Source organism: Zonotrichia albicollis, chromosome 32, assembly GCF_047830755.1.
Source record: "Zonotrichia albicollis isolate bZonAlb1 chromosome 32, bZonAlb1.hap1, whole genome shotgun sequence".
NCBI lineage: Eukaryota > Metazoa > Chordata > Aves > Passeriformes > Passerellidae > Zonotrichia > Zonotrichia albicollis.
In genome coordinates, this window is record NC_133850.1 from 2,457,929 (window position 1) to 2,485,075 (window position 27,147).

Consider the following 27,147-nt stretch of genomic DNA (forward strand, 5'->3'; position numbering starts at 1 on the left):
TGGGAGGGGACACAGGGGACAAGGGGGACAAGGTGAGGGGGGACAAAGGGGACAAGGTGAGGGGACAGGTGGGGACAAGGTGAGGGGGGACAAGGACAGGGTGGGGACATAGGGGACAAGGTGAGAGGGGACAATGGGAACAAGATGGGAAGGGACACAAGGGACAAAGTGAGGGGACAGCATTAAGGGACACAAGGGACAAGCTGAGGGGACACATGGGGACGGCCAGCACTGGGAGGGGACACAGGGGACACGTGGAGACACAGGGCACAAGGTGAGGGGACACAGGAGACGTTGACGGGACAAGGTGGGGGTGTCCCCCTGCCTGTGATGTCCCCACAGTGTCCCCATCCCCGGGGTGTCCCCATCCCCTCCAATGTCCCCAGGTGTCCCTGCAGTGTCCCCAGGTGTCCCTGCAGTGTCCCCATCCCTTCCAATGTCCCCAGGTGTCCCCAGGGTGTCTCACCGTTGCTCCCGGTGGTGTCTCCAAGCCACCAAGGTGTCCCCAACCCCCCAATGTCCCCACAGTGTCCCCATCCCCTGGGTGTCCCCATCCCCTCCAATGTCCCCAGCTGTCCCTGCAGTGTCCCCATCCCCTCCAATGTCCCCAACTGTCTCTGCAGTGTCCCCAGGTGTCCCTGCAGTGTCCCCAGGTGTCCCCAGGTGTCCTCAGGGTCACTCACCAGAGCTCCTGGTGGTGTCTCCAAGCCATCAAGGTGTCCCCAACCCCTCAATGTCCCCACAGTGTCCCCATCCCCTGGGTGTCCCCAGATGTCTCTGCAACGTCCCCACTCATCCATTGGTGGCCCTGGCAGTGTCCCCAGCCCTCTGAGCTGTCCCCACACCTGTGATGTCCCCACAGTGTCCCCATCCCTTTGGTGTCCCCATCCCCTCCAATGTCCCCAGCTGTCCCTGCAGTGTCCCCAGGTGTCCTCAGGGTCACTCACCGGAGCTCCTGGTGGTGTCTCCAAGCCCCCAAGGTATCCCCAACCCTTCAATGTCCCCATCCCCTGGGTGTCCCCATCCCTTCCAATGTCCCCAGCTGTCCCTGCAGTGTCCCCATCCCCTCCAATGTCCCCAGCTGTCCCCGCAGTGTCCCCACTCATCCATTGGTGGCCCTGGCAGTGTCCCCAGCCCTCTGAGCTGTCCCCACACTTGTGATGTCCCCACAGTGTCCCCATGCCTTTGGTGTCCCCATCCCCTTCAATGTCCCCAGGTGTCCCCAGGTGTCCCCAGGTGTCCTCAGGGTCACTCACCGGAGCTCCTGGTGGTGTCTCCAGGCCACCAAGGTGTCCCCAACCCTTCAATGTCCCCACAGTGTCCCCATCCCCTGGGTGTCCCCATCCCCTCCAATGTCCCCAGCTGTCTCTGCAATGTCCCCAGATGTCTCTGCAACGTCCCCACTCATCCATTGGTGGCCCTGGCAGTGTCCCCAGCCCTCTGAGGTGTCCCCACACCTGTGATGTCCCCACAGTGTCCCCATCCCTTTGGTGTCCCCATCCCCTCCCATGTCCCCAGCTGTCCCTGCAGTGTCCCCAGGTGTCCCCAGGGTCACTCACCAGAGCTCCTGGTGGTGTCTCCAAGCCCCCAAGGTGTCCCCAACCCTTCAATGTCCCCACAGTGTCCCCATCCCCTGGGTGTCCCCATCCCCCCCAATGTCCCCAGGTGTCCCCAGGTGTCCCCAGGTGTCCCTCACCGGTGCTGCCCGGCGTGTAGATGGGTTTGTCGGTCTGCACGAAGACGTGGCCGCTCTGCAGGGCCACCAGCAGCACCTTCTCCAGTGTCACCGCGGCCACCCGCGCTGTCACCGCCACAAAGCGCTTCCCCGGCGCCTGCGGCAGCGCCTTGGCTGGCACCTGGGGACACGGGGACAGTGGGGACATTGGGGACACTGGGGACAGTGGGGGCATTGGGGGGACTGGGGGGGATTGGGGACTGGGGGGACATTGGGGACACTGGGGACATCGGGGACATTGAAGACAATGGGGACATTGGGGGATTGGGGGCATTGGGGACAGGGTGACATTGGGGACACTGGGGACATCGGGGACATTGCAGCGATTGGGGACATCCATGGGGATGGGGGATAGTGGGGACATTGGGGACATTGGGGACACATTGGGGACAGGGGATATCCATGGGGACAGGAGACATCAACAGGGACAGGGGACATTGGGGACACTGGGGACATTGGGGACATTGAGGACATCTGTGGGGACACCTGAAGGTGACCATTCCCATGGACACCAGCACTGACCACTGTCTCCAGCACTGACCGCTGTCCCCAGGAGTGACCACTCTACCCAGGAGTGACCACTGTCCCCAGGACTGACCACTGTCCCCAGAGTGACCACCCCACTGTCCCCAGAGTGACCACTGTCCCCAGCAGTGACTGCTGTCCCCAGAGTGACCACTGTCCCCAGGACTGACCACTGTCCGCAGAGTGACCACTGTCCCCAGCAGTGACTGCTGTCTCCAGCAGTGACCATCCCCACTGTCCCCAGAGTGACCACTGTCCCCAGCACTGACCACTGTCCCCAGGACTGACCACTGTCCCCAAAGTGACCACTGTGCCCAGGACTGACCACTGTCCGCAAAGTGACCACTGTCCCCAGGACTGACCACTATCCCCAGCACTGACCACTGTCCCCAGCAGTGACCACTGTCCCCAGAGTGACCACCCCACTGTCCCCAGAGTGACCACTGTCCCCAGAGTGACCACTGTCCCCACCCCGCTGTCCCCCTCCGGCCATTCCCCTCCCCCGCTCAGGGTCAGTTCCCGTTTCCCGTCCCGGGCAGTGACCGTGGGGACAGTGACCCGTGATGGTCACCAGGGGGAGGTGACACTGACCACAAGGGGAGGTGACACTGACCAGAAGGGGGTGGTGGCAGTGACCAGAAGGGGGTGGTGACACTGTACCTTGATGGTGGCACTGACCAGGGTGGGGAGGTGACACTGACCAGAAGGGGAGGTGACACTGACCAGAAGGGGTGGTGACACTGACCAGGGGGTGGCACTGACCGGAGGGGGTGGTGACACTGACCAGAGGGGTGGCACTGACTGGAGGGCGTGGTGGCACTTACCAGAAAGGGACAGTGACAGTGACCAGGGTGACAAGATTACCCCGTACCCTGATGGTGGCACTGACCAGGGTGGGGAGGTGACACTGACCAGAAGGGGTTGGTGACAGTGACCAGTGGAGGGAGGTGACACCCTACCTTGATGGTGACACTGACCAGGAGGAGGTGACACTGACCAGAAGGGGCTGGTGGCAGTTACCAGAAGAGGGCAGTGACACTGACCAGAAGTGGGAGGTGACAGTGACCAGAGGGAGGTGACACTGCCCAGGGTGACAAAGTGACCCCGTATCTTGATGGTGGCCGTGGCCAGGAGATGGTGACACAGACCAGAAGGGGGTGGTGGCAGTGACCAGTGGAGGGAGGTGACACGTACCTTGATGGTGGCAGTGACCAGGGGATGGTGGCAGTTACCAGAAGGGGGAGGTGACACTGTACCTTGATGGTGACAGTGACCAGAAGGGGGTGGTGGCAGTGACTGGAAAGGGGAGGTGACACTGTACCTTGATGGTGACAGTGACCAGGGGGAGGTGACACTGACCAAAGGGAGGTGGCACTGACTGGAATGGGGAGGTGACACTAACCAGAAGGGGGTGGTGGCAGTTACCAGAAGGGGAGGTGACACTGACCAGGGTGACAAGATGACACCATACCTTGATGGTGGCCGTGGCGAGAGGGGGTTGGTGACAATGACAAGGGGGAGGTGACACTGACTGGAAGGGGGTGGTGGCAGTGTCTGGAAGGGAGTGATGACACTGACCAGGATGACAAGGTGACACTGACCAAGGTGACAAGGTGACCCTGTACCTTGATGGTGGCTGTGGCCAGGAGATGGTGACACTGACCAGAAGGGGAGGTGGCACCGATCATGGGGAGGTGACACCGATCATGGGGAGGTGACGCCATACCTTGATGGTGGCTATGGCCAGGGGGAGGTGACACAGACCAGAAGGGGAGGTGACACCAATCATGGGGAGGTGACCCCGTACCTTGATGGTGGCCGTGGCCAGGAGATGGTGACACTGACCAGAAGGGGAGGTGACACCGATCATGGGGAGGTGACGCCGATCATGGGGAGGTGACCCCGTACCTTGATGGTGGCCGTGACCAGTGGGAGGTGACACAGACCAGAAGGGGAGGTGACACCGATCATGGGGAGGTGACACTGACCAGAAGGGGAGGTGACACTGATCATGGGGAGGTGACACCGACCATGGGGAGGTGACACTGATCATGGGGAGGTGACCCCGTACCTTGATCCGTGGCCAGGAGATGGTGACACTGACCAGAAGGGGAGGTGACACTGATCATGGGGAGGGGACGCCATACCTTGATGGTGGCACTGACCAGGGGGAGGTGACACAGACCAGAAGGGAGGTGACACCGATCATGGGGAGGTGACACCGACCATGGGGAGGTGACACAGTAGATGGTGGCAGTGACCAGGGGGAGGTGACACTGACCAGAAGGGGAGGTGACACCGATCATGGGGAGGTGACACCGACCATGGGGAGGCGGCACTGACCAGAAGGGGAGGTGGCACTGACCAGAAGGGGAGGTGACACCGACTATGGGGAGGTGACGCCGTACCTTGATGGTGGCCGTGGCTAGGGGATGGTGGCACTGACCAGGGGATGGTGACACAGACCAGGGTGACAAGGTGACGCCGTACCTTGATGGTGGCCGTGGCCAGGGGATGGTGGCACTGACCAGGGGATGGTGACACCGACCATGGGGAGGTGACGCGGTACCTTGATGGTGGCCGTGGCCATCATGCCCTGCGCGGGGCTCAGCTCCACGTTGGTCCGGAACAGCACCTGGCGCTTCTGGGGGAAGTCGTGCACCAGCAGCAGCGCCTGGGTGGCCGCGCTCAGCCCGGGCGCCTCCAGCAGCACCAGCTCGTCCGTGTCCAGCCGCAGCACGGCCGGGGCCACCATGGTCACCCTGCGGACGGCAATGGCCTGGGGTCACCATGGTCACCCTGCGGACAGACATGGCGGGGTCACCATGGTCACCCTGGGGACGGCAATGGTGGGGTCACCATGGTCACCCTGGGGACAGACACGGCGGGGTCACCATGGTCACCCTGGGGACGGCAACGGGATGGTATGAGGTGCAGAAACCCCAAAATCTGCCCCAGAAACACCAAAATCTGCCCCAAAAAACCCAAAGTCTGCCCCAAAAACACCTTGGGGATGTCAGAAACACAGAAATCCCAAAATCTGTCCCAAAAACACCCTGCGGACAGACACGGCCGGGTCACCATGGTCACCCTGGGGATGGACACGGCCAGGTCACCATGGTCACCCTGGGGACGGACACGGCCAGGTCACCATGGTCACCCTGGGGACGGCTATGGTGGGGTCACCATGGTCACCCAGCGGATGAACACGGCCGGGTCACCATGGTCACCCTGGGGATGGACATGGTGGGGTCACCATGGTCACCCTGGGGACGGCAATGGTGGGGTCACCATGGTCACCCTGGGGATGGACACAGCGGGGTCACCATGGTCACCCTGGGGACAGCAATGGTGGGGTCACCATGGTCACCCTGGGGATGGACATGGCGGGGTCACCATGGTCACCCTGCGGACAGCAATGGCCAGGGGTCACCATGGTCACCCTGGGGACAGACATGGTGGGGTCACCATGGTCACCCTGGGGATGGCAATGGTGGGGCCACCATGGTCACCCTGCGGACAGACATGGTGGGGTCACCATGGTCACACTAGGGACAGCAATGGCCAAGGGTCACCATGGTCACCCTGGGGATGGACACGGCGGGATCACCATGGTCACCCTGGGGATGGACACAGCGGGGTCACCATGGTCACCCTGGGGATGGACACGGCGGGATCACCATGGTCACCCTGGGGACGGACACGGCCAGGCCACCATGGTCACCCTGCAGACGGCAATGGTGGGGCCACCATGGTCACCCTGGGGATGGACATGGCCAGGTCACCATGGTCACCCTGGGGATGGCAATGGTGGGGTCACCATGGTCACCCTGCAGATGGCAATGGTGGGGTCACCATGGTCACCCTGGGGATGGACACGGCCGGGGCCACCATGGTCACCCTGGGGACGGCAATGGCCTGGGGTCACCATGGTCACCCTGGGGACAGCAATGGTGGGGCCACCATGGTCACCCTGGGGATGGCAATGGCCTGGGGTCACCATGGTCACCCTGGGGACAGACATGGCTGGGTCACCATGGTCACCCTGGGGATGGACAGACACGGCCGGGTCACCATGGTCACCCTGGGGACAGCAATGGTGGGGTCACCATGGTCACCCTGGGGACAGACACGGCGGGGTCACCATGGTCACCCTGCGGACGGCAACGGGATGGTATGAGGTGCAGAAACCCCAAAATCTGCCCCAGAAACACCAAAATCTGCCCCAAAAAACCCAAAATCTGCCCCAAAACCACCTTAGGGATGTCAGAAACACAGAAATCCCAAAATCTGTCCCAAAAACACCCTGGGGACAGACACGGCCGGGTCACCATGGTCACACTGGGGACAGCAATGGGATGGCACAAGGCACAAAAAACCCCAAAATCTGCCCCAAAACCAGCTTGGGGAACTCAGAATCCCAAAATTCTGCCCCAAAAACCCAAAAATCTGCCCCAAAACACCTTGAGGAACCAGAAACCCCAAAATCTGCCCCAGAAACACCTTGGGCATGTCAGAAATGCCAAAATCTGTCCCAATATCAACTTGAGGACCTCAGAAAGCTTTGGTGACCTCAGAGCACCCAGAAACCCCAAAATCTGCACCAAAACCACCTTGGGAACTCAGAAACACAGAAACCCCAAAATCTGTCCCAAAACACCCCAAATCTGCCCCAAAAACAGCTTGGGGACCTCAGAAACCCTTGGTGGCCTCACGGGACCCAGAAACCCCAAAATCTGCCCCAGAAACCCCAAAATCTTTCCCCAAAACACCAAAATCTGTCCCAAAACCCCCAAAATCTGCCCCAAAAACACCTTGAGAACCTCAGAAACACAGAAACAGCAAAATCTGCACCAAAAACCCCTTGTGGAACTCACAGCACCCAGGAACCCCAAAATCTGCCTCAGAAACACTTTGGGAACTCAGAAACCCCAAAATCTGCCCTAAAAACACCTTGGGGGCCTCACAAAACCTTTGGGGACTTCACAGGGCACAGAAACCCCAAAATCTGTCCCAAAAACCCCAAAATCTGCCCCAAAAACAGCTTGGGAACTCAGAAACCCCAAAATCTGCCCCAAAACTGCAAAATCTGCCCCCAAAAACACCCTGGGGAACTCAGGAACACAGAAACCCCAAAATCTGCCCCAAAAACCCCCAAAATCTGCACCAAAACCACCTTGGAAACCTCACAAAAAATTTTGGCGACTTCAGAGCCCCCAGAAACCCCAAAATCTACCCCAAAAACACCTCGGGAACTCAGAAACTCAGAAACCCCAAAGTCTACCCCAAAAACACCTCAGGGACCTCAGAAACCCCAAAATCCGTCCCTACAGCACCCATGGGTGGGGGGTCCCAAAAAAGGGGATTCCGTGGGGGTCCCATGGCTTGGGGGTCTCACGGATGGGTGGGTGGGGGTCCCATGGGTGGGATTTGGGGTGGGGGTCCCATGAATGGATTTGGGGTGGGGGTCCCATGAGTGGGATTTGGGGTCGGGGTGCCACGGATGGGATTTGGGTTGGGGGTCCCATGGGGGTGGGATTTGGGGTGGGGGTCCCATAGATGGGATTTGGATTGGGGGTCCCATAGATAGGGGTGGGATTTGGGGCGAGGGTCCCATGGATGGGTTTGGGTTGGGGGTCCCATGGATGGGTTTGGGTTGGGGTCCCATGGGTGGGATTTGGGTTGGGGGTCCCATAGATAGGGGTGGGATTTGGGGTTGGGGTCCCATGGGTGGGATTTGGGTTGGGGGTCCCACGGTTGGGTCTAAGGGTGGGGGTCCCATGGGGATGGGATTTGGGGTGGGGGTCCCATGGTTGGGTTTGGGGTGGGGGTCCCATGGGTGGGATTTGGGATGGGAGTCCCATGGACGGGTTTGGGTTGGGGGTCCCACGGGGTTGAGTTTGGGTGGGGGTCCCATGGTTGGGATTTGGGGTGGGGGTCCCATGGATGGATTTGGGGTGGGGGTCCCATGGCTGGGTTTGGGTTGGGGTCCCATGGGTGGGATTTGGGGTGGGGGTCTCATGGGTGGGATTTGAGTGGGGGTCCCATGGCTGGGTTTGGGTTGGGGGTCCCATGGGTGGGATTTGGGGCGGGGGTCCCACGGTTGGGTTTAAGGGTGGGGGTCCCATGGGTGGGATTTGGGTTGGGGGTCCCATGAGTGGGATTTGGGTTGAGTTTGGGTGAGGGTCTCATGGGTGGGATTTGGGGTGGGGGTCCTCCCATGGTTGGGATTTGGGGTGGGGGTCCCATGGATGGGTTTGGGGTGGGGGTCCCATGGGCGGGATTTAGGGTGGGGGTCCCATGGGGATGGGATTAGGGGCGGGGGTCCCATGGGTGTGTTGGGGATTTGGGGCGGGGGTCCCACCGTTGGGTTTAAGGGTGGGGGTCCCATGGGTGTGTTGGGGATTTGGGGCGGGGGTCCCCGCTCTCTCACAGCTGAGCGCGGGCGGGGGTCCCGAGCAGCGCCAGGGATCCGAGCAGGAGGAGGAGGAGGAGCCGGCGATGAAGATGAGGAGGGGGCGGCAGCGCCGGAGCCCCCATGGCCGCGGGGACAGCGACGGCGACAACGGCGACAACGATGGTGACAACGATGGCGACAACAGCGACAGGGACAGCGACAACGGCGACAACGATGGTGACAACGGCGGCGACAACGGCGGCGACAACAGCGACAGGGGCAGGGACAGCGACGGCGACAGCGACAACGACGGCGACAGGGACAGTGACAGGGACACAGGGACAGGGACAGGGACAGGGACACGGGGACACGGGGACAGTGACACGGGGGGGGTGTCCCGTGTCCCTTTATGGGGGTGGCACCGAGGGGGTTAATGAGTGACCCCAGCCCCGCCCCCACCCGTGGGAGGAGGGGTCAAGGTGGGGGGGGTCAGGGTGGGGGAGGGGCGCTCCGGCCGCCTTTGGTCAGTTTTGGTCACTTTTGGTCGCTTTTGGTCACTTTTGGTGGCTTTCGGTCACCCCCGACCACTGCAGCCACCTTTGGTCACTTTTTGTCACCCCTGGCCACCTCCGGCCACTTTTGGCCACCTCTGGCCACCTTTGGTCTCTTTTGGTCAATTTTGGCCACCTCTGGTCACTTTTGGTCACCTGGGTGGGTCTGGGGGTGACACCTTGGGGACCTTGGTGACAAAGGGGGGGTGGGGGGCTCCGGCCACCTCCAGCCACCTGTGACCACCTTTGGTCACCTGGGTGGGTCTGGGGGTGACACCTTGGGGACCTTGGTGACAAAGGGAGGGTGAGGGGTCTCTGGCCACCTCTGGCCACCTTTGGTCACTTCTGGCCACCTTTGGTCACTTTTGGTTACTTTTGGCCACTTTCTGTCACCTGTGGTCACCTGTGTGGGTCTGGGGGTGACACCTTGGGGACCCTGGTGACAAAGGGGGGGTGGGGGTGCTCCGGCCACCCTCAGCCACCTGTGACCCCTTTTGGTCACTTTCTGTCACCTCTGGCCACCTTTGGTCACTTTTGGTCATTTTTGGTCACTTTGTGTCACCTGTGGTCACCCGGGTGGGTCTGGGGGGTGACACCTTGGGGACCCCGGTGACAAAGGGGGGGGGGTGGCACCGGTCGGGGTGGGGGCGTGGCCGGGGAGGGGGCGGGGCGGGGTTCGCGCTCCTCATTTCGGGGAAGGAGCGGGCGCGGGGCCAGCGCGGGGATTGCGACACCGCGGGGACATCGGGGGACATCGGGGGGGGGAAGGGACACCGGGGGACAGCGGGGGACACTGAGGGGACAGAGGGGGACAGAGGGGGACAAAGGGGGACAGTGGGGGACACCAGGGGACAGCGAGGGGGGAAGGGACACCGGGGGACAGCGGGGGACACTGAGGGGACAGAGGGGGACACCAGGGGACAGCTGGGGACAGTGGGGACAAAGGGGGACAAAGGGGGATAGACGGGACAGAGGGGGCATCAGGGGACATCGGGGGACATCAGGGGACAGCGTAGGGGGAAGGGACACCGGGGGACAGCGGGGACAGGAGGGGACAAAGGGGGACAGAGGGAGACAGTGGGGGACAGCAGGGGACAGTGGGGACAGTGGGGGATAGAGGGGACAGAGGGGACACTGGGGCGGCACTGAGGGGACATTGGGGGACACTGAGGGGACAGCAGGGCACAGTGGGGACAGCGGGGGACAGCGGGGGACAGCAGGGGACAGAGGGGGACAAAGGGGGACAAAGGGGCTCAGCAGGGACAGGAGGGGACAGTGGGGGACATTGGATACACAGGGGACACGGGGGACATTGGGGACACTGAGATGGCACTGAGGGACATCAGGGCCAGCAGGGGACACCGGGGGACAAAGGGGGACAAAGGGGACAGCGGGCACAGCAGGGACAGTGGGGACATCGAGAGGACACCGGGGGACAGCCAGGGGACACTGGGGGGATTGGGGACATTGGGGGACATCAGGGACAGCCAGGGGACACTGGGGATAGTGGGGACAGCATGGGGACATCGAGGGCGGGAGGGACAGTGGGGGACAGGGGGGACAATGGGGACATTGAGGGGACACCTTGGGGACACTGGGGGCATTGGGGACATTGAGATGGCAGTGGGGGACACTGGGGACACTGAGAGGACACCGGGATGGCACTGAGGGGACACTGGGGGCAGCAGGGGACAGGAGGGGACAGAGGGGGACATTGGGGACATCTGTGGGGACATTGGGGGACACTGAGGGGACACTGGGGACATTGGGGACACTGGGGACACCGGGGAGAGAGCTGGGGATGGCCCGAGGGACGGGGAGGGGACATTGGGGACACTGGGATGGCACTGGGGACATTGGGGGACATCTGGGGACATTGGGGACACTGGGGGGACATCAGGGAACACCAAGGGACAGTGGGGGACATGAGGGGACAGCAGGGACAGGAGGGGACAGTGGGGACAGTGGGAACATTGAGATGGCACTGGGGGACATCGGGGACATTGGGAGACACCAAGGGACATTGGGGACAGCAGGGACAGTGGGGGACATGAGGGGATAGTGCAGGGACATCGAGGGGACATTGTGGGGACATTGTGGGGACAGAGGGGACAGCAGGGGGACATTGCAGGGACAGCCGAGGTGGGGAGGGACGGGGGGGACATTGGGGACAATGGGGACAATGGGGACAATGGGGACACAGAGACCCTGGAGTCCATCTATCAGGTGGGGACACTGGGGACACCTTGGGGACATTGGGGGACACTGGGATGGCACTGGGGACACTGGGGGACACTGGGGACAGCCAGAGGACATTGTGTGCCACTGGGGGGACACCAGGGGACACCGGGGGTGGCACAAGTGACACGGGGGGACATTGGGGACACTGAGGACATTGAGGGGACACTGGGGGGGCATTGGGGACATTGAGATGGCACTGGGGGACATTGGGGGACACTGAGGGGACACTGGGGACAGTGAGGGACATCAGGGAAGGACCTGGGTCATGTTCTGGACCCCTGGTGGGACCTGGACCCCTGGGTGACACCTGAAAGGACCTGGGTGACCTCCAGGACCTTTGGTGGGACCTGGACATTGGGGTCCACCTGAGTCTGGACACCTGGGTGACCCCTGAGAGGTCCAGGTGACATTCTGGAGCTTTGGTGGGACCTGGACACCTGGACTTGGACACCTGGGTGACCACTGAAAGGACCTGGGTCATCTCCTCAACCTTCGGTAGGACCTGGGCATTGGGGTCCACCTGGATCTGGGTCCATCCTGAGACCCCTGATGGATCCTGGGTGACCTCCTGGACCTTTGGTGGGACCTGGACATTGGGGTCCACCTGGGTCTGGACACCTGGGTGACCCCTGGAAGGTCCTGGGTCACCTCCTGGACCTTTGGTAGGACCTGGACACTGGGGTCCATCTGGGTCTGGACACCTGGGTGACACCTGGAACGTCCAGGTGATGTTCTGGAGCTTTGGTGGGACCGGGACACTTGGGACCCACATGGACCTGGACACCTGGGTCCATCCTGAGATCCCTGATGGGTCCTGGGTGACCTCCTGGAGCTTTGGTGGGACCTAGACACCTGGGTGACACCTGAAAGGACCTGGATCATCTCCTGGACCTTTGGTAGGACCTGAACACTGGGGTCCACCTGGGTCTGGACACCTGGATGACACCTGGAATGTCCAAGTGACCTCCTGGAGCTTTGGTGGGACCTGGACACCTGGACCTGGACCCCTGGGTGACATCTGAAAGGTCCTGGGTCATCTCCTGGAGCTTTGGTGGGACCTGGGGGGGGGCAGACCCCACTGGGGAGGGGTCCCAAACCCCATTTGGGATCACAGACTCGATTTGAGGTCCCAAACCCTATTTGGGGAGGGGTCTCCATACCCCCATTTTGGGGGGGGGTCTCAGACCCCATTGGTGGAGAGGTCCCAAACTCCCATTTGGGGAGGGGGTCCCAAACCCAATTTAAGGTCCCAAAACCCATTTAGGGTCCCAAATCCCATTTGGGGAGGGGTCTCCATGCCCCCATTTTTGGGAGGTTTTCAGCCCTCATTTGAGGAGAGGTCCCAAACACAATTTAGGGTCGTGAACCCCATTTGGGGAGGGGTCCCAGACCTGATCTTGGTTCCCAAACCACATTTGAGGAGGGGTCTCCATGCCCCCATTTAGGTTCCCAAATCCCATTTGAGGAGGGGTCCCAAACCCCATTTGGGGAGGGGTCTCAGACCCGATTTAGGGTTCCAAACCCGATTTGGGGAGGGGTCCCATACCCCATTTAGGGTCCCAGACCCGATTTAGGGTCCCAAACCCCATTTGGGGAGGGGTCTCCATGCCCCCATTTAGGGTCCCAAATCCCATTTGAGGAGGGGTCTCCATGCCCCCATTTAGGGTCCCAAATCCCATTTGGGGAGGGGTCTCCATGCCCCCATTTAGGGTTCCACACCCCATTTGGGGTCACAGACCCGATTTGGGGAGGGGTCCCAAATCCCATTCAGGGTCCTAAATCCCATTTGAGGAGGGGTCCAGACCCGATTTAGGGTCCCAAACCCAATTTGGGGAGGGGTCACAAAATCCATTTAGGGTCCGAAATCCTCTTTGGGGAGGGGTCCCAAGCCCCATTTGAGGAGGGGTCCCAGACCCGATTTTGGTTCCCAAACCCCATTTGAGGAGGGGTCTCCATGCCCCCATTCAGGGTCCCAAACCCCACTCAGGGTCCCAAACCCCATTTGAGGAGGGGTCTCCATACCCCCATTTAGGGCCCCAAACCCCATTTGGGGAGGGGTCTCTATACCCCCATTTAGGGCCCCAAACCCCATTTGGGGAGGGGTCTCCATGCCCCCATTTGAGGAGGGGTCTCCATGCCCCCATTCAGGGTCCCAAACCCCATTCAGGATCCCAAACCCCATTTGGGGAGGGGTCTCCATGCCCCCATTTTGGGGGGGGGGGCGGTTATCAGCCCCCATTTGAGAGCCCACAACAAACGGGGAGGGGTCCCTGAGTGATTTTGGGGGGGATCCCAAACCCTCTGTGCCCCCCCCCACCCCCCCTCCGACGCCCCCTCCCCAAATAAACCAGACCCCCCTTTTTAGGGTTTTTTAGGGTTTTTTAATCTCGGCCCCTTTTCCGGGCGGTTTCACCCCAAAAACCGCGAGGGCCCCTCCCCCACCCCCCCCCCCGAGCCGCCCGCGGCCCCCCCACCCCCCCCGGGGGGTCCCCCCTGGTTTGGGACCCCCCCCCCAAATGAAGGGACCCCAAAAAGGGGGGGAGGGGATGTGGGGACCCCTCCCCTAAATAGAGCACTGAGGGGGAGGGGGATCCCAAAATGGGGGGGGGGGCGTGGGGACCCCCAAAACTGGGGGGAGAAGGACCTGGGGACCCCCAAAATTGGGGGGTCAAGGACACCTGGGGACCCCCAAAATGGGGAGGGGTCTTCAGATGTTCTTGACCCCCAAAATGGGGGGGACAAGGGCACTGGGGGACCCCTGAAATTGGGGGAGACAAGAACACCTGGGGACCCCCAAGTTTGGGGGGTCAAGGACACCTAGGGACCCCCAAATTTGGGGAGAGAAGGACCTGGGGACCCCCAAAATGGGGAGGGGTCTTCAGATGTTCTTGACCCTCAAAATGGGGGGACAAGGGCACTCGGGGACCCCCAAAACTGGGGCAGAAGGACACCTGGGGACCCCCAAAATTGGGGGGAGATGGACTCGGCGACCCCCAAAATTGGGGGGGAAGAGGCACTCGGGGACCCCCGAAATTAGGGGGAACAAGGACACCCCAAGACCCCCAAATTTGGGGGGTCAAGGACACCTAGGGACCCCCGAATTTGGGGAGAGAAGGACCTGGGGACCCCCAAAATGGGGAGGGGTCTTCAGATGTCCTTGACTCCCAAAATGGGGGGGACAAGGGCACTCAGGGACCCCCGAAATTGGGGGGAGAAGGATCTGGGGACCCCCGAATTTGAGGGGTCAAGGACACCTGGGGACCCCCAAAATGGGGAGGGGTCTTCAGATATCCTTTACCCTCAAAATGGGGGAGACAAGGGCACTGGGGGACCCCCGAAATTGGGGGGACAAGGACCCGGGGACCCCCAAAATGGGGAGGGGTCTTCAGATGTTCTTGACCCCCAAAATGGGGGAGACAAGGGCACTGGGGGACCCCCGAAATTGGAGGCAGAAGGACACCCGGGGACCCCCGAATTTGGGGGGACAAGGACGCCCAGGGACCCCAAGAGCAGAGGTGGGGGGACAGGGACACCCCAAAACCCCCCAGGACAGCGGGGTGACCCCAAAACCCCCTGGAGCTCTGAGACTGGGGACAGGGGACACCCCAAAACCCCCCTGAGACAGCGGGGTGACCCCAAAACCTCTCAGAGCTCTGAGATTGGGGACAGGGACACCCCAAAACCCCCCGGGACAGCGAGGTGACCCCAAAATTCCCTGAGATCAAGGACAGGGGACAAGGACACCCCAAAACCCTCTGAGACAGCGGGGTGACCCCAAAACCCTCCTGAGATCGGGGACAGGGACACCCCAAAACCCCCCTGAGACATTGAGGTGACCCCAAAACCCCCCGGGACAATGGGGTGACCCCAAAACCCTTCTGAGATGTCTCTGGTGACCCCAAACCAGGTGACCCCAAAACCCCCCTGCAATCGGGGACAGGGACACCCCAAAACCCCAGGGACAGTGGGGTGACCCCAAAACCTCTCAGAGCTCTGAGACTGGGGATAGGGACACCCCAAAACCCTCTGAGATACTGAGGTGACCCCAAAACCCCCGGGACATTGGGGTGACCCCAAAACCCCTCAGAGCTCTGAGACTGGAGACAAGGACACCCCAAAACCCTCTGAGACAGTGAGGTGACCCCAAAACCCCCAGGACTGCGGGGTGACCCCAAAACTCCTCTGAGATGTCTCTGGTGACCCCAAACCAGGTGACCCTAAACCCCCCAGAGATCGGGGACAGGGACACCCCAAAACCTCCTAAGGTCGGGGACAGGGACACCCCAAAACCCTCTGATACATCAGGGACAGGGTTCCTGGTGACCCCAAACCAGGTGACCCCAAAACCCCCTGGGACAGCGGGGTGACCCCAAAACCCCCTGAGATCAGGGACAGGGGACAAGGACACCCCAAAACCCTCTGAGATTGAGGATAGGGACACCCCAAAGACGTCTGAGACAGTGGGATGACCCCAAAACCCCCCGGGACAATGGGGTGACCCCAAAACCCCTCTGAGATGTCTCTGGTGACCCCAAACCAGGTGACCCCAAAACCCCCCTGAGATCAGGGACAGGGACACCCCAAAACCCCAGGGACAGTGGGGTGACCCCAAAACCTCTCAGAGCTCTGAGACTGGGGATAGGGACACCCCAAAACCCTCTGAGACATTGAGGTGACCCCAAAACCCCTGAGACAGTGGGGTGACCCCAAAACCCCCCGGGACAATGGGGTGACCCCAAAACCCCTCAGAGCTCTGAGATTGGGGACAGGGACACCCCAAAACCAACTGAGACATCAGGGACAGGGTTCCTGGTGACCCCAAACCAGGTGACCCCAAAACCCCCTGAGACAGCGAGGTGACCCCAAAACCCCCTGAGATCAGGGACAGGGGACAAGGACACCCCAAAACCCTCTGAGACAGTGGGGTGACCCCAAAACCCCCCTGAGATCAGGGACAGGGGACAAGGACACCCCAAAACCTCCTGAGACCTTGTCCCTGGTGACTCCAAACCAGGTGACCCCAAAACCCCTCTGAGATCAGGGACAAGAACACCCCAAAACCCCCCGGGGACAGTGGGGTGACCCCAAAACCGTTCTGAGATGTCTCTGGTGACCCTAAACCAGGTGACCCAAAAATCCCCCTGAGATCAGGGACAGGGACACCCCAAAACCCCTGAGACATTGAGGTGACCCCAAAACCCCCCTGAGATCGGGAACAAGGACACCCCAAAACCCCTGGGACAGTGGGGTGACCCCAAAACCTCTCAAAGCTCAGGGACTGGAGACAAGGACACCCCAAAACCCCCTGAGACAGTGGGGTGACCCCAAAACCTCTCAGAGCTCTGAGGCTGGGGACAGGGACACCCCAAAACCCCCCTGAGATCAGGGACAGGGACACCCCAAAACCCCAGGGACAGTGGGGTGACCCCAAAACCCTTCTGAGATGTCTCTGGTGACCCCAAACCAGGTGACCACAAAACCCCCCTGAGATCGGGGACAGGGACACCCCAAAACCCCAGGGACAGTGGGGTGACCCCAAAACCCCCCTGAGATCGGGAACAAGGATACCCCAAAACCCCCTGGGACAGTGGGGTGACCCCAAAACCTCTCAAAGCTCAGGGACTGGAGACAAGGACACCCCAAAATCCCCCGGGACTGCGGGGTGACCCCAAAACCCCCTGAGACAGTGGGGTGACCCCAAAACCCCCTGAGACAGTGAGGTGACCCCAAAACCCCCCTGAGATCAGGAACAAGGACACCCCAAAACCGTCTGAGACATTGAGGTGACCCCAAAACTCCCAGGACTGCGGGGTGACCCCAAAACTCCTCTGAGATATCCCTGGTGACCCCAAATCAGGTGACCCTAAACCCCCCTGAGATCAGGGACAGGGACACCCCAAAACCCCAGGGACAGTGGGGTGACCCCAAAACCCCTCAAAGCTCAGGGACTGGAGACAAGGACACCCCAAAACCCCCTGAGACATTGAGGTGACCCCAAAACCCCCAGGAGAGTGAGGTGACCCCAAAACCCCCCTGAGCTTCAAGACTGGGGACAAGGACACCCCAAAACCTCCTGAGACATTGAGGTGACCCCAAAACCCCCCTGAGATCAGGGACAAGGACACCCGAAAACCCCCTGAGACAGTGGGGTGAACCCCAAAACCTCTCAAAGCTCAGGGACTGGAGACAAGGACACCCCAAAACCCCCTGAGACAGTGGGGTGACCCCAAAACCCCCGGGACAGTGGGGTGACCCCAAAACCCCCCTGAGATCAGGGACAAGGACACCCCAAAACCCCCTGAGACATTGAGGTGACCCCAAAACCTCTCAGAGCTCTGAGACTGGAGACAGGGAAACCCCAAAACCTCCTGAGACATTGAGGTGACCCCAAAACCCCCCTGAGATCAGGAACAAGGACACCCCAAAACCCCAGGGACAGTGGGGTGACCCCAAAACCCCCAGGAGAGAGAGGTGACCCCAAAACCCCCCTGAGATCAGGGACAAGAACACCGCAAACCCCCCGGAGGATGAGGATGAAGATGAGGATGAGGATGAGCCCAGCGAGCCCCCCCCAGCTCCGGGGCTGTTTTGGGGGGTCCCCCCGAGTCCGCACCCCCCGGGGGGGGTTTTGGGGGGTCCCTACGGGGGCAGGATCTGCTCCAGGAGGGGTTTGTGGGCGGGCGGGATCCGCTCCGGGAACTTGACCTCGAACTCGATGACCAGGTCCCCGCGCTGCTCCGGCGAGCGCGGCAGCGGCAGCCCCTCGCCCGGAACGCGGCGCCGGACCCCCGGCTTGAGCACGTCCTGGAACACCATGGGCATGGAGCGGCCGTCGAGCGTGGGGACGGTCACCGTGCAGCCACACAGAGCCTGGGGACATGGGGACATGGGGACAGGTCAGTGACATGGGGACAGGTGAGTGACACATTAGGGACACAGGGGACACAAGGACATGGGGACACCGGGCTGTTCCAACACCATGGGCATGGAGCGGCCGTCGAGCGTGGGGACGGTCACCGTGCAGCCACACAGAGCCTGGGGACACATTGGGGACACGCCAGGGACACGTTAGGGACACATCAGGGACATGGGGACATGGGGGACATTACATGTCCTGGGGACATGGGGACATGGGGACACGGAGCTGTTCCAACACCATGGGCATGGAGCGGCCGTCGAGCATGGGGACAGTCACCGTGCAGCCACACAGAGCCTGGGGACATGGGGACACACCAGGGACACATTAGGGACATGGGGACATGGGGGACATTACATGTCCTGGGGACATGGGGACATGGAGACATGGGGACAGGTGAGGGACATGTCAGGGACATGGGGACATGGGGGACACATGGCTGTTCCACGTCCTGGAACACCCTGGGCATGGAGCGGCCATCGAGCGTGGGGACGGTCACCGTGCAGCCACACAGCGCCTGGGGACACATTGGGGACATTGGGACCTGTGAGTGACACGTCAGGGACATGGGGACATTGGGGACATTCCATGTCCTGGAACACCATGGGCATGGAGCAGCCATCGAGCGTGGGGACGGTCACCGTGCAGCCACACAGAGCCTGGGGACACACTGGGGACATTGGGACCTGTGAGTGACACGTCAGGGACATGGGGACATTGGGGACATTCCATGTCCTGGAACACCATGGGCATGGAGCAGCCATCGAGCGTGGGGACGGTCACCGTGCAGCCACACAGAGCCTGGGGACATGGGGACACACCAGGGACACGGGGACATGGGGGACATTCCATGTCCTGGGGACATGGGGACATGGGGACATGGGGACATGGGGACATGGGGACAGGTGAGGGACATGTCAGGGACATGGGGACATGGGGGACACATGGCTGTTCCACGTCCTGGAACACCATGGGCATGGAGCGGCCGTCGAGCGTGGGGACGGTCACCGTGCAGCCACACAGAGCCTGGGGACATGGGGACATGGAGGGGACATGTCAGTGACACGTCAGGGACATGGGGACAGGTCAGTGACACATTAGGGACACAGGGTACACAAGGACATTGGGACATTGATTAGTGACACAAGGACATGGGGACACCGGGCTGTTCCAACACCATGGGCATGGAGCGGCCATTGAGCGTGGGGACGGTCACCGTGCAGCCACACAGAGCCTGGGGACACACTGGGGACATGGAGGGGACAGGTGAGTGACATGTCAGGGACATGGGGACATGTCAGGGACATGGGGGACACGTCAGGGACATGGGGGACATTCCATGTCCTGGAACACCATGGGCATGGAGCGGCCATCGAGCGTGGGGACGGTCACCGTGCAGCCACACAGAGCCTGGGGACACACTGGGGACACGTCAGGGACATGGGGACAGGTCAGGGACATGGGACCACGTGAGTAACACATAGGGACATGGGGACATCAGGGACACAGGGGTGTTCCATGTCCTGGCATGGAGCAGCCATCGAGCGTGGGGACGGTCACCGTGCAGCCACACAGAGCCTGGGGACACATTGGGGACATGGAGGGGACAGGTCAGTGACACGTCAGGGACATGGGGGACACATCAGGGATATGGGGACATTGGGGACATTCCATGTCCTGGAACACCATGGGCATGGAGCGGCCGTCGAGCGTGGGGACGGTCACTGTGCAGCCACACAGAGCCTGGGGACACACTGGGGACACACCAGGGACACAGGGACAGATCGGGGACACAGGGACACGAGGACAAGGGACACGATGGACAGGTCAAGGAGAGGTCAGTGTTAGGAGACACGGGGACAGATCAGGGACAGGGCACACGGGGACACAGGGACACAGGGGACATAGGGGACACAGGGACACAGGGGACATGGGGGACACAGGGGACATGGGGGACACAGGGGACAGGTCACTGACAGGGGACAGGGTGGACATGCCAGCGCTGGGCCAAGGGACACCCCCAGCATGGCCCCAGAATGACCACCTGAGTGACCCAAAGTGACCCAGAGTGACCCAAAGTGACCCAGAGTGACCCCAGAGTGACCTCCTATCATGTCCTGCCACTACTCAGAGTGACCCACCAGAGTGACCTCTGGAGTGACCCCAGAGTGACCCCTTGGCCATCCACTCCCCCGAGTGACCGCCCATCGTGTCCCCCCACCCATGCTGACCCACCTGCGATGTCCCCACCTGGTGTCCCCACCAACACCAACACAACCCCGGTGTCCCCACGGCCACCAACACAACCCTGACGTCCCCACTGCCACCCAGACCAGCCCTGATGTCCCCACCGGCACCAAAGACAACCCCCCAGTGTCCCCACGGCCACCAACCCAACCCCAGTGTCCCCACTGAGACCACCCCAGCCCCAAGGTCTCCACCACCACCAAGACCAACCGACCTCCAACGTCTCCACCACCAGCCCAACCCCAATGTCCCCAACACTACCCAGACCAGCCCTGATGTCCCCATGGTCACCAACCCAACCCCAATGTCCCCACCTGCCATCCCCACCACCACCCCATGTTCCCACTGCCATCTACCCCCTGATGTCCCCACTGTCACCCATACCAACGTCCCCACCAAGACCAAGTCACCCTCAGTGTCCCCACCACCATCACCCACCCCTTGATGTCCCCAAGCCCACCCCACCTCCAATATCCCCCCCAAGACCAACCTATCTCCGATGTCCCCACCACAGCCAACCTCTCATGTCCCCACCAAGACCAACCCCCGATGTCCTAAACAAGACCAACCCATCCTCAATGTTCCCATCAAGATCAACCCCTGATGTCCCCACCAAGGCCATCCACCTCTTGATGTCCCCACCAAGCCCACCCTCAATGTCCCAACCAAGGCCACCCCATCTCCAATGTCCCCAGTGCAACCACCCTCAATGTCCCCACTGTCACCCCCCTGATGTCCTCACCAAGCCCACCCAGCCCTGATGTCCCCACCAAGCCCACCCCATCTCTAACATCCCCACCAAGACCACTCCATCTCCAACATCTCCACCAAGCCCACCAACCCCTTGACATTCCCTCCAAGCCCACCCAGCCCTGATGTCCCCACCAAGATCAACCCATCTCCAACATTCCCATCAACACCAACCCCTGATGCACCCACCAATCCCACCCACCCACCTCCTGATGTCCCCACCAAGCCCACCCAGCTCTCATGTCCTCACCAAGCCCACCCATCCTCAATGACCCCACTGCCACCAACCACCCCATGTCCTCACCACCACCCATCCTTGGATGTTCCCACCAAGCCCACCCAGCCCTTGATGTCCCCAAGCCCACCCCATCTCCAAAATTCTCACCAAGCTTGATGTCCCCACCAATATCAACCCATCTCCAACATCCCCAGCAAGCTCACCCACCCTTGATGTCCCCACCAAGCCCACCCCATCTCCAACATTCTCACCAAGATCAAGCCATCTCCAACATTCCCACCAACACCTTGATGTCCCCAAGCCCACCACCATCTCCAAAATTCTCACCAAGCTTGATGTCCCCACCAATATCAACCCATCTCCAACATCTCCACCAAGCCCACCAACCCCTTGACATTCCCTCCAAGCCCACCCACCCTTGATGTCCCCAAGCCCACCCACCCCTGGCATTCTCCCCAGTCTCACTCCTGGATGTCCCCAAGCCCACCCACCCTGATGTCCCCGAGCCCACCCAACCCCAGCGTCTCCACCTGACATCTCCACCACCATCCACCACTCCATGACCCCACTGCCATCCACCCCTTGATGTCCCCAAGCCCACCCCATCTCCAACATCCCCACCAAGACCACCCCATCTCCAATGTCCCCACCAAGACCAACCCACCCCTATCGTCCCCACAAAGACCAACTCCCAGTGTCCCCACTGCCACCCATCTCCAACGTCTCCACCAAGCCCACCCAGCCCAATGTCCCCACCAAGATCAACCCATCTCCAACATCCCCACCAAGACCAACCCCTGATGTCCCCACCAAGACCACCCCATCTCCAACATCCCCACCAAGACCACCCCATCTCCAATGTCCCCACTGTAACCCACCCTCAATGTCCCCACCAAGACCAACCCATCTCCAACGTTCCCACCAAGACCAACCCCTGACATCCCCACCAAGCCCTCCCCATCTCCAACATCCCCACCAAGACCACCCCATTTCCAACATCCCCACCAAGACCACCCCATCTCCAACGTCCCCACCAAGACCACCCAGCCCTGATGTCCCCACTGCCACCCCATCTCCAACGTCCCCACCAAGCCCACCCCATCTCCAATGTCCCCACCAAGACCACCCAGCCCTGATGTCCCCACCAAGCCCACCCCATCTCCAACGTCTCCACAAAGACCACCCCATCTCCAATGTCCCCACCAAGACCACCCCATCTCCAACATCCCCACCAAGACCACCCCATCTCCAATGTCCCCACTGCAACCCACCCTCAATGTCCCCACCAAGACCAACCCATCTCCAACGTCTCCACAAAGACCACCCCATCTCCAATGTCCCCACCAAGACCAACCCATCTCCAACGTCTCCACAAAGACCACCCCATCTCCAATGTCCCCACCAAGACCACCCAGCCCTGATGTCCCCACTCCCACCCCATCTCCAACGTCCACACCAAGCCTATCCAGCCTTGATGTCCCCAAGCCCACCCACCCCCCGATGTCCCCACTGCCACCCCATCTCCAACGTCCCCACCAAGCCCACCCAGCCCTGATGTCCCCACTGCCACCCCATCTCCAACGTCCCCACCAAGCCTATCCAGCCTTGATGTCCCCAATCCCACCCACTCCCCGATGTCCCCAATGCCACCCCGATGTCCCCAGCGCCACCGGGCCGTCCCCGCCGACCTCGCGCAGGCTGATCCTGGCCGGGTAGACGATGTCGGAGCCGTCGCGCCGGAACACGTCGTGCGGCTTGTCCTTGAGCACGAACACCACGTCGGCCGGGATGTTGTTGGGCGTCTGGTCGCCCTCCTTGGGGAAGGTGATCTTGGTGCCCTCCTTCCAGCCCTTCTTCACCTCGATGGTCAGGATCTTGTCCTCGTTCCTCACCGTCTTCCCGTCGGGGCCCAGGCGCTTGTGGGAGATCTTCATCTTCTTGGTGCAGCCGCTGTAGATCTCCTCCAGCGACACGCGCAGCTCGTGCAGCACGGGCGGGTCCTGCTTGCGGCCCTCGCCCGCCCGGCCCCGCGGGAAGCTGACGCTGCCGAAGCCCCCCACGTGGAAGGTGTTGAAGCCTTCGTCGCCGTCCTCATCGTCGCCGTTGCGCTGCACGAAGAAGGTGTCGAAGGGGTTGCGCCCGTCGAAGAACTCGGCGAACATGGCGTGCGGGTCGCCGCGGAACGTGTAGGTGAAGGTGGGCCCGTTGGAGCCCCCCGGCCCCGGCGTGGGGGCTCCCCCTTTCAGCCCTGGCGGATTTTTGGGGGTTTGTGGGAGGAAGGCGCCCGTCAGCCCCTCCCCGGCCGTGGGGAGAGCCGCGGGCAGGGCAGGGCGTGGGGCGCGGGGAACCGCGGCGGAACCGGTTCTGCCCGTGGCGCCGACGCCGCTGACGGGCCCGGACGGGCCCCAACAGGCCCAGCCGGCTCCAGCGGGCACCCCCGGCACCGCCCCGGCGCCCTCGCGGCCTCCCCCGGGCGCTGCCGGACACGAGGGGTGCCCGGCGTGGAGCCCCCGACCCGTGCGTGCCCCTCTGGTGCCACCTGAGCCCGCCCTGCTGTGCCCACCTCAGCCCCCAATCCTGGCACTGGCACCTGGCACTGGCACATGGCCCTGGCACCTGGCTCTGTCACCTGTCCCCTCACCTGTCCTCATCCCCCTGTCTCCCTTGTCTGTCCCTGTCACCTGTCCCCTCACCTGTCCTCACGCCCTGTCCCTGTCACCTGTCCTCCTCACCTGTCCTCATCCCCCTGTCCCCCTCATCTGTCCCTGTCACCCTGTCCCTGTCACCTGTCCCCTCACCTGCCCTCCTCACCTGCCCTCATCCCCCTCACCTGGCCCTGTCACCTGGCCCTGGCCCTCTCACCTGTCCTCACCCCCTGTCCCTGTCACCTGTGCCCACCCCGTCACCTGCCTGACTGTCACCCCCAAGCCCCCCACCCCTCACTCTCATCCCCAATGTCCCCCCACCCTCACCCCCTCATTGCCCCTCCTGTGCTCCCCAGACCCCCTCCCCACCTACCCCTGTCCCCTGTCGTTCCCCCCCAACCCCCTCCTCACCTAACCCTGCACCCCCTCACTGCCCCTTCCGTGCCCCCCAAGTCCCCACCTACCCCCGAGCCCCCTCCCGCGCCCCCCGGACCCCCTCCCCACCTACCCCCAGACCCTCTGACCCCCTCATTGCCCCTCCCGTGCCCCCCGGACCCCCTCCCCACCTGCCCCGAACCCCTTCCCCACCTAACCCTGGATCCCCTGACCCTCTCACTTCCCTCCTGTGCCCTCCAAACCCCCTCCCCATCTACCGCCGACCCCTTCCCCACCTACCCCCTGACCCCCTCACCCCTCCCCGTGCCCCCTAGACCCCCTCCTCACCTAACCCTGAACCCCCTGACCCCCTGATTGCCCCTCTTGTACCTCCCAAACCCCCTCCCCACCTACCCCCGACCCCTTCCCGCGCCCCCCAGCCCCCTGCCCTCCCCGTGCCCCCGGTGCCGCCGCTCACCCTCCTCCCCGTACTTGTCGAAGATCTCCCGTTTTTTGGGGTCGCTGAGCACGTCGTAGGCCTCGGCCACCTCCTTGAAGCGCTGCTCGGCGCCCGGGGAGCGGTCCTTGTCCGGGTGGCAGCGCAGCGCCTGGCGCCGGTACGCGCGGCGGATGTCGGCGGCCGAGGCGCCCCGCGACAGCCCCAGCGTGCGGTAATAGTCCTTGCCCATGGCCGCCCCCGCTGCTCTGGCACCGGGCACCGGCGGGGATCCGCGGGACGGGCACGGGGAGGGAGCCCCGAGGGGCGGGGAGGGGGGGACGGGACGGGGAGGGAACGGGGAGGGACCGGGATGGGAATGGGATGGGGAGGGACCGGGAATGAGGAGAGGGAGGGATGGGGAGGGACCGGGATGGGAATGGGATGGGGAGGGATCGGGAATGGGGAGAGGGAGGGATGGGGAGGGATCGGGAATGGGGAGAGGGAGGGATGGGGAGGGACCGGGAGACACCGGGATGGGGAGGGAGGGACCGGGGATGGGGAGAGGGAGGGATGGGGAGGGATCGGGATGGGAATGGGATGGGGAGGGACCGGGAGACACCGGGATGGGGAGGGAGGGACCGGGGATGGGGAGAGGGAGGGATGGGGAGGGACCGGGAATGGGGAGAGGGAGGGAACTGGGAGGGACCGGGATGGGAATGGGATGGGGAGGGACCGGGAATGGGGAGAGGGAGGGATGGGGAGGGACCGGGAGAGACCGGGATGGGGAGGGAGGGACGGGGGATGGATGGGGATGGAGCGGGGAGGGACCAGGAATGGATGGGGAAGAATGGGGAGGGACCGGAGAGGGACTGGGATGGAGCAGGAGGGATGGAGAGGGACCGGGATGAGGAGGGAGGGACCGGGGAGGGACCGGGAGGGATGAGGATGGGGCGGGGAGGGACCGGGAATGGGGAGGGAGGGAGGGACCGGGATGGACCGGGGAGGGACCAGGAATGGATGGGGAGAGGGATGGAACGGGGGAGGGACCGGGGAATGGATGGGAATGGAGCAGGAAGGGACAGGAGAGACCGGGGAGGGACAGTGAGGGACCGGGGAGGGATGGGGAGAGAACTGGACCGGGGAGGGACGGGGATGGAGCGGGGAGAGGAATGGACCGGGGGAGGGACCGGGGAGGGACGGGGATGGAGCGGGGACTGGGGATGGAGCGGGGATGGAGCGGGGAGGGACTGAGGAGCAATGGGGAAAGACCGGGGATGGACCGGGGAGGGACGGGGAGAGGACTGGACCCGGGGATGGAGCGGGATTAGAATGGGATGGGGAGGGAAGGGACCGGGGATAGAGCGGGGAGGGACCGGGGATGGAGCGAGGAGAGGAATGGACCGGGGGAAGGACCGGGGAGGGATGGAGAGAGGGATGGGGAGGGAGCGGGGACTGAGGATTGAGCGGGGATGGAGCGGGGAGGGACCGGGGAGGGAACGTGGAGGGACCGGGGATGGATGGAGGGACGGATGAGGATGGAGCGGGGAGGGACCGGAGAGAGACGGAGAAAGGACCGGGCAAAAACCGGGGAATGGATGGGGATGGAGCGGGGAAGGACCGGGGAGGGAACGGGGGAGAGACCGGGGATGGAGCGAGAGATGGAGGGGGAGGAACCGGGATGGGAACGGGGACGGACCGAGAAGGAACCGGGATGGGAACGGGGACGGACCGAGGAGGAACCGGGATGGGAACGGGGATAGACCGAGGAGGAACCGGGATGGGAACGGGGACGGACCGAGGAGGAACCGGGATGGGAACGGGGACGGACCGAGAAGGAACCGGGAAAGTAACGGGGACGGAGCGGGGCAAGGAGGGGCCCGAGGCTCGCCGGGGCTGTCGCTGTCAGCTCCAGTGACACCCGGCCCTGTCACTGCACGGGGACACCGCGGGGACACCGCGGGGACACCTCAGGGACACCCGGCCCTGTCACTGCATGGGGACACCGCGGGGACACCTCAGTGACACCTCAGGGACACCTCAGGGACACCCAGCCCTGTCACTGCACGGGGACACCACGGGGACACCATG

The 27,147-nt window shown here is 62.5% G+C and overlaps 2 protein-coding genes across 15 annotated transcripts in view; both read right to left on the reverse strand.

The window, feature by feature from the left end:
• LOC102064784 (venom factor-like) overlaps positions 1-9,038 on the reverse strand; it is a 73,159-nt gene extending 64,121 nt beyond the window's left edge. Inside the window, exons 1-3 of one of the 7 annotated variants that reach the window (XM_074530492.1) lie at positions 8,694-9,026; positions 4,830-5,022; positions 1,697-1,856 (exon numbers count right to left, since the gene is read on the reverse strand). In XM_074530492.1, coding sequence (XP_074386593.1) covers positions 1,697-1,856; positions 4,830-5,022; positions 8,694-8,800 — 460 coding nt within the window. In that variant the 5' untranslated portion in view covers positions 8,801-9,026. Of the gene's footprint in view, positions 1-1,696; positions 1,857-4,067; positions 4,145-4,829; positions 5,023-8,693 lie in introns of those variants that run through there. The other 6 variants (XM_074530489.1, XM_074530491.1, XM_074530493.1 and 3 more) reach the window with 6 other exon arrangements.
• Positions 9,039-13,796: 4,758 nt separating this feature from the next.
• On the reverse strand, positions 13,797-26,903 carry DNAJB1 (DnaJ heat shock protein family (Hsp40) member B1). 8 transcript variants are annotated; one of them, XM_074530506.1, is made up of 6 exons: positions 16,511-16,622; positions 16,135-16,428; positions 15,718-15,866; positions 14,704-15,548; positions 14,568-14,669; positions 13,797-14,093 (listed from the first exon to the last, which is right to left on the reverse strand). In XM_074530506.1, the coding sequence occupies exons 2-6, from the start codon at positions 16,242-16,244 to the stop codon at positions 14,013-14,015; spliced, it is 1,287 nt and encodes a 428-aa protein (XP_074386607.1). In that variant the 5' UTR covers positions 16,245-16,428; positions 16,511-16,622; the 3' UTR covers positions 13,797-14,012. The 8 variants fall into 8 exon arrangements, with proteins under 8 accessions (XP_074386607.1, XP_074386608.1, XP_074386606.1 ...); XM_074530505.1 differs by lacking the exons at positions 13,797-14,093; positions 14,568-14,669; positions 16,511-16,622 and adding exons at positions 16,630-16,780; positions 17,154-18,319; positions 23,289-23,848; positions 25,099-25,727 and having other exon boundaries at positions 15,498-16,064; positions 16,192-16,438; XM_074530507.1 differs by lacking the exon at positions 16,511-16,622 and having other exon boundaries at positions 15,718-15,989; positions 16,306-16,395.
• Between the last annotated feature and the right edge of the window lie 244 nt (positions 26,904-27,147).